Source organism: Acartia tonsa, chromosome 4 (genome assembly GCF_053477335.1).
Source record: "Acartia tonsa isolate MP-2025a chromosome 4, ASM5347733v1, whole genome shotgun sequence".
NCBI classification, from domain to species: domain Eukaryota; kingdom Metazoa; phylum Arthropoda; class Copepoda; order Calanoida; family Acartiidae; genus Acartia; species Acartia tonsa.
Window position 1 is genome coordinate 23776611 of NC_137263.1, and position 12278 is coordinate 23788888.

Here is a 12278-nt window from a genome sequence, read left to right on the forward strand (position 1 = left end):
GAAGAGAATTCACCCCCAAAAAAATACCCATCCCTTCTTTCTTTTTAAACCAACTTTCAAGTTGGGGTGGTTGTCTCCCCCCCCCCCCCCCGCTTCTCAAGAGTCCCTAAAGGCCTCTAGGGGATTAACCGCCGCTTTTCTTATGATATACTTATACAAAAGTACTATAGTAAAAAGATATACTATTTCTAAAAAGGCACGAATAGATTTCCAAGTAAATGTTTCTGAGTGACGTAAATTGGGAATTATGCCGTAACTTCGCTAATTCAAAACAGGCTGATTTGCAATTAAAGTTGCACACCCCATTTAACCCTCGAAGTAGTCATATGTGTGCTAGAAGGGTAAGGGTATTCTCAGGGAGGAAGGGGACATTGGGCTGTTTATTACACTAGTCCTCAAAGTTATATAAAAATGTTTTCTTATTTGTTGGCTTAACTTTTTTTGGGACTTAAATTATTTTTGATTGGTTGGTTAAATAAATTGGGTGTTCAGATAGGGTAATTTGGAGTATAATTATTGGGGATGTACATAAATTTATCGGCCAATGTCTCATCCCTTTAGATCCTTGGGTATCCTGAACACTTTTCACTGACTTGCACGAAGCAGTGCCTAAAACCATTTATTACCTTGGTTAACAGTTGATTCTTAGCCTACCAACCCTCACTTTGTACTGTGACAAATGCGGGAAGACTGATGACTGTAAGAACCGCCACTTAGTGAGTATAAAAAGAGATGTGAAAGGAGTTTTGGTTGTTACTCGCGCAGTCAGCGTCACAGAGCAACCATGTTCACTCCAAAGGTCAGCCTTTCTTATATTTTAAATTAATTTATTGTATTAAATGTGTGCTACTTTATAAGATAACTAAAGACTGTGTCAATATTATCTAGGAGCTCTGTATATGAATGCGTAGGGAAGGACAGAAAAAAGCCTAAAACTATCTAGTAATCCTTGTATTGCTGCCCTAAAATGAATAACTCAATCGGTTCAATATTTATTGAAATCTTAAGCTACAGACAAAAATGGCTTAGTACTTATATAATAGGATTACATTAATTAGTGAATGTAAAATATTTTTAATTTCATTCACGAATCCGATTATTTAACCGGTGCTTAATTGTGTTTAAAACACATTTATTGTATAGTTTTCTAAAGATATTATCTTATAATTTTTCATTTTCTATAATAATAAAATTTTATTTACATTATTGTTGTGACTTTGATTATTTTATTTTCAAAATTTTTAATATTTTGTTTGATCTTTTTAGTCTCTGATATTGTTTTGTGTCTACTCTGCCTGTAATGGCCAGGCCACGTACCACACTACTGACGTGGGAGGTTCCTACACCAGAGTTTCTCATGGGGCTAACACAGGTACAACATTGGATAATATACTTTTCCAGTATGGCTTCGAATTGAGTTAATTTCTGCTGGAATAAAACTGGTTTAGAGCCATACTGAATGATCATGTATCGTGTCATATTGCAGTCAATTTTCCCCCAAAAAATAAAATGAACAAATTTGGTTTTAATTATATTTTTTTTATTTTATTATCCGCGGACAGCTGTCTATAATACGATGCCATTATGGCTTCCAATAGTAATAATTTCCGCTGTAATATAGATGTTCTAGGCTATACTGAATAATCATGTATCGTATCGTATAAAAGAAAATTTTCCAAGAATAATTAAATTTATTCCTATCATGTTGGTCTTGGCCTCTCGGGGTCAACAAAACTGGAATTTATCTTTAATTTTTTCATTTCCCTATCTGCAGAAAGCTGTCTATAGTACAATGCAATTATAAGACTATTATAAGTTTTGTTTTGGATACAAATGTGGTAAATTCAAGAATATGTTTATAGTTTGTTTAAAAATGCTTAAGGCTATTCAGCTGCAGCCCCTGTAGCTAGCTATCAACAGCCTGCCCCTGCAACTACATATCACCAGCCTGCCCCTGCAACTACATATCACCAGCCTGCACCAGCCGCCACCTACCACCAGCCAGCTGCAACATATCAGCAGCCAGCTGCTACTTACCACCAACCAGCCGCTACTTATCATAAACCGGCCACAACTTATCATCAGCCAGCTGCTACTTACAGCAAACCAGCTGCTACTTATCACCAGCCAGCTGCTACCTACCATCAGCCAGCTGCTACTTACCACCAGCCAGCTGCTACCTATCACCAGCCAGCTGCTACCTACCATCAGCCAGCTGCTAGTTACAGCGCTCCTGTAAAGGAAAGCTATGGTGATAAGTGCCATCTGGACTACAAGGATGAAGATATTGAGGTAACGAAATATAATTATTAAAAGCGAAGCTTTTCTATAATTTGGGTCCGTCCGTACGTCCGTCCGTAACGGATAGCTTTTTTCGTTAATTTAGGCATGTTAGAATTGTCCTATCGATTTCAATTTTGCATGGTGATTAGTAATTAGGTACGATTTAGAAATCGTAGCAACTCTATAATCATTACCAAAATGTCCGTGCGTCCATTTTAAACATGTTAATTTTTTTCTTTTTTAACAACAAATTTTTATGTGATCTAATCATCCGATTGATCTGATTTTTGGTAAATTGATTCCTGGGACAACAAAGTATAATGTTATTAGCGAAGCAACTCTATAATCAAGTCCTAAAAATGTAAGTATGTTCATAAACATAATCCTGTATAAAGCAGTTTTTCAACAAATTTACTTACAGTTTTGCTTCGACTCTTATTCATTTATATTATAATTTTTCAGTTCTGACACTATATAAGTGTTAATGTCCGTTTGTCCTACTGTTTCAGTGCTTCGCTTTTATGGATGTTGTCATCCTTGTTTCAATTAAAACTACCACAATTTGAAGCAGTTTATAGTGCCTATTAAATGATAGACATACAATGATAGGCAGTACACATTTTAATTGACCAAGTCAATATGACGTCATATTTATAGGCACTATAAGCTGCTTTATACAATTTATTCAATATCTACAACATATTCGAAAAAATACAACAGATTCTACAAAAACAAAAAGAGTTCACTCATTGCAATTGCTGTATACTAGCTGTGCTAATTTATACTCAATATTTTTTACACATTGTTATAATCTAAGGATCTAAAGGGATAAGACAATATACGATAATTGATGCAATTATATTTAACAAAATTACTCCTTCTGCATATTATATTCTTGTTGGTTAAGGTTTGACACTACCAGTTTGAAATTAAGATCTAGTAAAAGTAACCAAAGATTATAAGGCGACGAATTAAAGAACGTATTTATAAAACTTTGGGTACTGATATAATTTATAATAATTTTTAGATTTGTGTGCCGACTCTGGATTCCAATTGTTCCTCAGAGAAGACTGGAAATGGAATTACTATAACTGAGGAATATGACTGTAAACCAGTAAGTTTCATTTTATTTGAGGCTCCGTGTAAAAAATCAATGTTTTGCATATGGATTATAGTGTCATAACAGGTTTAAGGTGTAACAAACAAGTGAAATAAATCTTCAATAATTTTTTGGGGGCCAAATGGAAAGGTCATCAATTTTACCATATGTTGCTCAACAACGACAGCGGAAAACCACGTATAGGTTTGGGATTTTTTTCGAATTAATTTGTTAATGGTAACTTTTTCATTTGCAAACCAAGAAGGGAAATGTTTAGATAAAAATGACTTAAATGATTAAAACTACAGTTTTGTTTTGATAAACTGTAGAAGAAGTCTGTTAGTTTTTTTATGTTTGATCATAAAAGATATTTAAAAACTGTTTACTCGGTCGTGTAAAGAAACTGTTTCAGTATCTTAGGTCGAAAAAGGTCTGTTTTGTAAGCATTTCTTACAGAGTTATGGCCAAATACATGTAATATTGTGATCTGACATATACCTAGAAAACTTACTGACTTTACTTATTGAAGATTATACTGTGAATTTTCTATAAATTATTTATTTAGATCACTCGAACAATCTGCACTGAATATGAAGATTACGCCCAGGTTGAGGTCTGCGCTGTCTCTTACAGTCTTCAAGAGGTAACAAGTTTTTTTTCTCAATAATTCTCATCCGAAAAAGAAAAGAATGAATTTATTTGTATTTCTGCTGATATATTAATGTCTGATATTTTAATATTAAAAAAATTACCCTACTAATCTGAAATTGAAATCCTATATTTGATAATCTTCTAACTTTTAATATTCGTATACGCGGACAATAGTCTTTAAAACTTATCACTTAATAAAAGTACATATCCAAAATATTCAATAATTTTTAAAGGTCAACAGTATAATAGTTGTTTGAGTCAAATGCCAAACTTTGCGCCTTGCCTAAAATGGGTTAATTAAATAGCATCTAATAAGCAACTGCAGTTAAGAGATTCTTTACGTTTATTTTAACCGCCTATTAATCAGGGATCTAAAGGGATAAGAAAATGGACGATAAATTGATGCACATCCCCAATATTGATATACGAAATTAACTCATCTGTAGATTTCAAAAAATTGTTAAAACATGAGCACTCAACTTAACAAACCAACTAATCAAAATACAAATAAAGTCCCTAAAGTTGTTAAGTTAACGAATAAGAAAACGTTATTATAAAACTTTGGGGATTATTGTAATAATTAGCACAATGTCCCCTCCCTATCTGATAAGATAAAAATACATTTTTTTCAATAAAAATATACCTATAATCTAAGTTTATTATATTAATCTTTAAAAAGAAAAATGACGTGGTTATAAAAATAGTTAAAAGACGTATACGTGAACGCACAGAACGGTACGGAACGCACGCATGCAACACACAAGATACCATTGCACGCGCGCAAGCCGGCAGCCTGATGCGACAAGTTTGGCATTTAAAAAAGGACCCCATCATTGCCCTTACAACCCCAATCTCTAGTGCATTTGTGAGTTTATTATATGTGTATTTGTTGAAAATGTCAACATGAGATAACATTTTACTGCTTAAAATACCGCTTATCCTTTACAGTTCTTTAATTTCAGGGAGGGAGGGGACATTGTACTGTTTATTACACTAGTCCCCAAAGTTTCATAACAACGTTTTCTTAATTGTCTGCTTGACAATTTTGATTGTTTGGTTTTTTAACTTGAGTTTCCAACCGTTTCAACCACTAAATGTATCTACACAAGGGGATATTTTGTGTATCATTATTAGGGATGTACATCAATTTATCGTCCTTTGTCTTATCCCTTTAGATCGCTGTCTATTTTAAATGTTTCACGGAAATATGGATGGGTAAAAAGTATTTTAGAAACAAAACCAAATTGACAATGCAATAGTTGTACACTTTGCTTTAGCTTTAATACACATATATATGTAGATGTTTATGAAAAGTGTTTTTAAAAATAGACAATTCAATTCCCCATTGCCTTTCCCTAAGTCCATGAATTAAAGTTGAGTTAATCTTAAATCTTAATCCCAAGATTTAGATTAATGTAATACACAAATCCTAATTTCAGTAGACATTTCAACAGAAATATTAAGTTCTTTACTAAAGACTTTGGCTTTGCACAAAATCTAGACATTTTTTTAAGAATCGTAGCCTTATTCTTTTTTTGGCAGTATTGGGCAATCCTCAGCAGCCACGGCTGCCAGACAAAAAAAACATTGGGGAAATAAATCAATTAATCGGCCATTGTCTGATCTCTGTATTTATTTACTTACTTTGGAGGACATACAAACTACAGCCCAAACACTTTATGAACTTATTCTAGCGGCTGAGCCCCTAGCGTCTAGCGGCTGAGCCCCTAGCGTCTAGGGGCTCTGTATTCGAAGGGCTAAGAAAGGGCAAAAAGTAGCCTCGATACGTAAATCTGAAAATAAAACAGCCTAAAACCACCCCGGGACATGTATGAATCTTCCCTTAAATTAAGAACTCAATCAATAAAGTAGATATCAAAATCTTAAGCTACAGACAAAAAAAGCTTACTACTTTAAATATTAGGATGCACATATTCTATGTCTAAAGATTAGAGTGAAACAATAGATGGGGAAGGGGTTAAATGACTGTATGTCCCCACTCCGAGGACCCTGTGCCGACTTTTAATTGGTTTTGAAAATCAACCAATAGCGTCGGAAATATTAAAACAGCCACGTCGCTACAAAACAGCAGAAAGCAATATAAAAGCAGACGAAAAAGGTTCCTAACATGAGGATCCAGGTAGTTGTCTAGTTATACATCTATATTAATAGATTTATTTATCAAGGTACCAACAACAGCCAAGCTTGTCCATGTTGACTGGGTGAAAGAATGCAAGGACGAGATAATTTGTGAGAATCCTCACGCCAAAGGAGCTTATCATCCGGATGTATATTGCAAGGAACAAATTAAGGTTGGTATCTCTTCCTTTTGCGTTCTCAGTCGAAAAATATTCTCGTTTATAGTTAAGAACAGTTATTTATCGTATCGTATTATAGACAGCTTTCCGCGGATATTAAAAGGAAAATTTATAAGCTAAAAAACAAGTTTTCTTAGCCCCAAAGACCAAAGATAACAAAAATGATTTTAATTTTATGATTTTCATTTTAATATTAATGGACATAATTATCCTTGTTTACTGTTTAGTCTGTATGTTATGATTCTCCTGTATTGAATCCTGTGCACAGAGATGTTGTGTTGAAGCTTTACTCATGGATATAATTATCCTAGTTTAGTCTGTATGTTATGATTCTCCTGTATTGAATCCTGTGCACAGAGATGTTGTGTTGAAGCTTTACTCATGGATATAATTATCCTAGTTTAGTCTGTATGTTATGATTCTCCTGTATTGAATCCTGTGCAAAGAGATGTTGTGTTGAAGCTTTACTCATGGATATAATTATTCTTGTTTAGTCTGTATGTTATGATTCTCCTGTATTGAATCCTGTGCACAGAGATGTTGTGTTGAAGCTTTATTCATGGATATAATTATTCTTGTTTAGTCTGTTTGTTATGATTCTCCTGTATTGAATCCTGTGCACAGAGATGTTGTGTTGAAGCTTTATTCATGGATATAATTATTCTTGTTTAATCTGTATGTTATGATTCTCCTGTATTGAATCCTGTGCACAGAGATGTTGTGTTGAAGCTTTATTCATGGATATAATTATTCTTGTTTAGTCTGTATGTTATGATTCTCCTGTATTGAATCCTGTGCACAGAGATGTTGTGTTGAAGCTTTACTCATGGATATAATTATCCTTGTTTAGTCTGTATGTTATGATTCTCCTGTATTGAATCCTGTGCACAGAGATGTTGTGTTGAAGCTTTATTCATGGATATAATTATTCTTGTTTAATCTGTATGTTATGATTCTCCTGTATTGAATCCTGTGCACAGAGATGTTGTGTTGAAGCTTTACTCATGGATATAATTATCCTTGTTTAGTCTGTTTGTTATGATTCTCCTGTATTGAATCCTGTGCACAGAGATGTTGTGTTGAATCTTTACTCATTAAGATAATTATTCTTGTTTAGTCTGTATGTTATGATTCTCCTGTATTGAATCCTGTGCACAGAGATGTTGTGTTGAAGCTGCCCCAGCCCTATGACGTCTGTATAACCAAAGAAATTGCCCTGCCCAGAGTCAAGTGTAGCCAGGTAAGCATCATGGATAGTGCGGTAGCGGCACGGGATTGTCCCTCCCAGCCCCTAGCTTAAAAATCAACTAACTTTACATATGTACTAGCGGCTACGCCCATAGCGGCCTCTAGGTGGTGGCGAATCGAATTTGACCCTCGCCCTAGTTTTAGTTTCAAAAAAGACCAAGTATAATTCCCCATAACTTTTTTTTTTTTGGGGGGGGGGCGTGCACCCACCCCAAATTGTTAATTACCTTTTCGGGACCCACCTATTAGAAGCTATTCTTTAAAGAAGAACCATATCAGTTCGGTGGTTAGCGAGATCCTTTGTTACAGACAGCCATCCTGTTACTGTATTTAAGGTTATATACAAAAAAAAATTTATCTTTTAAGGTTGTTGAGAACAAGTGTTCCTACCGCCAGAGGGCCAGGGACCCCGAGGAGATCTATCTAGACAAATGTGAGGTGGCATTTGGTCTCGAGCAGTGCCATCACTCTCAGATTCGTCTACCTAAGCAGGTTTGCAGCTTTTTTTGGTATCAAAGATACTTTATGCCGGAAGGCTCGAGTCTAGAAAACATCGCGTAGTACTACAGAGTAGTACTAAAATACTACTGCTGCTATGTTTGATGCGTGATACTTTTGATAAGAATATGGGTGATACCTTGGTCCATTAACAATCTCAACTAAAATGAACAGCAATGACTTCCTGTTAGGGTCATGCTATCAAAGAGTGGGTGGCAACCTAATATCCCTTATTGGTCAAGCAACACGTTCAGTCAAAATACCAACTGAGCCCTTTTTATATCTAAGGCTTTTTCGTATGCTAACATTTTGTTTTGGAGACTTGCAGTGTTATACATTTCTGTTGAAACTTATTTTAAAAACTTAGCTTGCAAGATTTTTACAACTATGATTTTAGCGAAATAGCTGCAAGTACTAGTATTTTGCTTTAATTTCAATTGTTATTTCTACATAATTTTTTTTAGGGATGTCTGAAAACTTTTAAACAGATCAAGAACGTGTATGAGGAAGAGTAAATATGAACACACAAGCCACAAGTTCGAGGCCCAGTGTAACAATGCAAATATCTGAGACTTTGGAGTAAACATAATAGTGTAATATTTGGTGAAATATAACTTGTATGTACTGTTAGTCTTGTTCTTTTTTACTAGCGGATACTCATGATAAAATTATCATAGCCTGTGGTGATTCATAGGAGAAATAGACACAATGTTGCAATCGAAGCATCCGTATAATCAAGTTAGTATTACGAAATTTTCAGGTGTGTCTGTTTGCAGGAATAAGGTATAACCGAAAAGCGAAATAAATCTGAGATAATATTTAAGGGTCAGATGTAAATTCTACTACGTGTTAACCCCTAACGACAGCTTAAAAAACATGTATAGGTTTCGTGATTTTATCCCGAATTAATTTCTTTGTTGGTATCGGTTTGACGACCTTGTATTCAAGCAATTTTGCCACAAGTTTAATATTTTGTTCGTTTAAATACTAAGGGGGGGGGGGGGAAGTTTTGACACATTTGCGTAAACAGTGAGTATAGGCTTTATCTTTGGACTGAGAGGATAGGTTATTAGGGATAAAATCATTCTTATATGATGAATTTCCCCCAGATTTAAGATTTTTTGGATAGGCCTCCAGGTTCCGGAGCTCCAGGCCTCCAGGTCCTCTCTGTACAGGTAAAAATTAAAAAAAATAATTTTTTTTCAAGAGTTATAAGTCAACTTATGAAACAAAATATGCATTTTTTTCTTCAAATATGTGAATAACATCAAACAATATGCATATTTTGTTTCATAGGTTGACTTCTAACTCTTAAAAAAAAAATTATTTTTTTAATTTTTACCTGTACAGAGAGGACCTTGAGGCCTGGAGCTCCGGAACCTAGAGGCCTATCCAAAAAATCTTAAATCTGTGGGAAATTCATCATATAAGAATGATTTTATCCCTAATAACCTATCCTCTCAGTCCAAAGATAAAGCCTATACTCACTGTTTACGCAAATGTGTCAAAACTCCCCCCCCCCCCCCTTACTCTACAAGTATTAATGTTAGTTTGCCCAAATCTCTGATTTGTTAATCTTCCCTTTTTTGGATGCTGTCATCCTGGATTTTAATTTCAAATTACATTTTTGATTTTCTGGATTTATCCTTTTAGTAACGAAGCTACTCTAATTTACAAATATTCGCCTGTCTGTCCGTTAGACACGAAAAGGGGGAAACGTGATTTTATCGGCTCCTAATTAAGATAGAAGGCTGAAACTTCTCATAAACATTCCAATGATCATAGAGTATAGTTAACTATAATACATCTATGGGGGTCAGATTCCCTTTAGCAGGGTTATGGCTATTTTTATGTTTTTACATTTTTCCCAAACTCCTTTTCTGAACTTAGCGTAAACGAGTTTTCCAGTCGTGTTAGTATTAACAAACCAACCATCCGTTTAACGGACTTATAGATAGCTTTACTACATAATTATCAAAATACGGACATTTTTATAATATTTATTATAAATTTGTGTAAACATTAGGTATTTATAAGTCTAATTAAAATCATGAAAATTGATTTTATCAAATTGTATAATGCATTTATATAGATTTTTATTTTGTGCAATACAACATTGAAAAAATAGAAATCAAAACTACACGCACGACAAAAGCAACATTATCCTTAAATAAGTAATTCCTTTTAAAAAAAAAAATAATTTGCCTTTAATATATTTGCCATAAAAATGTTCTAGTTACTCTAAAAAATTCATTAGATAAGCTTCAAACATAAAAATGTCCCCTATTTTAAGTTCTTACATGATATTTGTTCTTATTTTACTTCATAAAATTAAAATAAATTAGCCACTTGTTCAATGTCAAATAAGTAATATAATGGTTATTTATCGTATCGTATTATAGACAGCTTTCCGCGGATGTTATAGCAAAAAAATATAAGATTAAAACAAGTTTTGATAACCCTGAGGGGCCGAGAGCCCGAGCTTACGAGTCTTGTTTTAATTTATGATTTATATTTGAATATTCGTGGAAAATTGTTTGTAATATGATTTCATACTTATTTTTTCAGTATGGCTAAGAACCGGTTTTAATCTAGCGTATATTAACCCGTTTTGAAGCCATACTAGAAAAAATCTTTTAGATTTGAGATGAATTCAAATATTCCATAAGAATATAAAAAAATCTATTTTAATTTTGTTATCTTGACAGATGGAATGGATCCTAGACGTATTAAATTCAATTTTTTTCCTTACTCAACATTTTTCAAAAGTAATTTTCTTTCTTTGAGCCAGGGGAAAGGGAATGATATTTTGACAAACAATTCTAAAAGAAAATTTTTCCAAACCCCCTTCCTCTTTTCCTCCCCTTCTTATCCACCCCTCTTTAATTACATGAAAAAACAAAATACACCCCCACCATACTTTGAAAGGTTTCGTGATTTTTAAATCGAACAAAAAGTTTGAAAAGTAACGGCTCAGCCGTTTTGCCATTTTTAAAATTTCTAGTACCAACAGCTACCGGCTAGAACCGTTTGATGACGTTTTGAAGGTACAAAGAGTATTATGTGGAGATAGGTTTCGTGACTGATTGGCCCTGAAGATAGCCAAAGAATGGCTAAACGGCTGAGCCGCCAGCCGTTATTTTCCAACTTTTTGATCGATTTAGGGAAAATAGACCTACCAAGGATTACTCAGGCAAAATTTCAGATCGAAATTCGAATTCTAAGTGCCATTTACTCATTGATTACGAGATGGTTCAATTAACCCCCCCCCCCCCTTTTTAATTATTTGATAGTAACGTAGGCAACTGGAGAATGTACCGTCGCTTGCACTATTTCAAGATAAACGTATTAACTAAATCGTAGAACAAAATTTTATTCTTTATGAAGACAATGGAATATTTTAGTTAATGCCAACAATTATTCTTTTTCAATTAGGTATCCTTTATTAATGTCATAAAGACTCTCTACACAGTAGAACATTTAGATAATATTAACATCATAAATCATTGTACAAATTAAGTGTAAATAAAGAGGGGTAGGCGTTATATGATTTCAAACTTAATGTGCACGAATAAGGTACAGCCAACAAGCGAAATAAATCAAAAATAATATTTGTTGGGCAGATAAAAAAGTCGTCTTTACCAAAAATTTAGTTATATGACCCTTTTTACCTACCCCCCTTTATACATGAATTTCACCATTTAGTTGAAAGACAAATATGTATACTTATAGCATCGTATTATAGACAATTATACGCGAAATAAAACATTACTTTTAATGCTGTGATTTATATTTTACTTTATAAAAAAACGTCTGTAATACGATACATAATTTTTCTTCAGTATGGCTCAGAACTTGTTTTAATCAAGCAGAATTAACAATTCAGAGCCCCACTGGAAAATAGGTTAATTATGCCTGCTTTAATAAGTCCTCAAAAAACTATTGAAATGATTTACAAATTGGTCATTTACCGGTAAAATCCCTTATTTCTTCATATGATCAAAAAGTTACCGAACCCCTCTGTCAAAAAACATGCTCAAATCTTCTGTAGCTTGTATAAACCCTGCGTGGTTTTCCTAAACCTAACTTAACCTAACCCTAAACAGAGTAAAATAATTTGTTTTCGAAATTTAAGATAGTTGAAAATTATAAATAATCCTCTGTGAAATATGGGATTATGC

General features: G+C 33.8%; 1 protein-coding gene and 1 long non-coding RNA gene across 2 annotated transcripts; one reads left to right on the top strand and one right to left on the bottom strand.

Annotated features, from left to right (window-relative positions):
- Nucleotides 1-313: 313 nt before the first annotated feature.
- On the top strand, nt 314-8727 carry LOC145316491 (uncharacterized). Its single transcript, XM_080157055.1, has 9 exons — nt 314-799; nt 1267-1372; nt 1883-2292; nt 3311-3397; nt 3948-4025; nt 6220-6345; nt 7469-7591; nt 7966-8091; nt 8562-8727. The coding sequence occupies exons 1-9, from the start codon at nt 785-787 to the stop codon at nt 8610-8612; spliced, it is 1122 nt and encodes a 373-aa protein (XP_080013181.1). The 5' UTR covers nt 314-784; the 3' UTR covers nt 8613-8727.
- A 2727-nt stretch (nt 8728-11454) lies between these two features.
- On the bottom strand, nt 11455-12060 carry LOC145316496 (uncharacterized). The gene is made up of 2 exons (XR_013878519.1): nt 11925-12060; nt 11455-11822 (listed from the first exon to the last, which is right to left on the bottom strand). It is a non-coding gene; the product is annotated as an uncharacterized LOC145316496 (long non-coding RNA).
- Between the last annotated feature and the right edge of the window lie 218 nt (nt 12061-12278).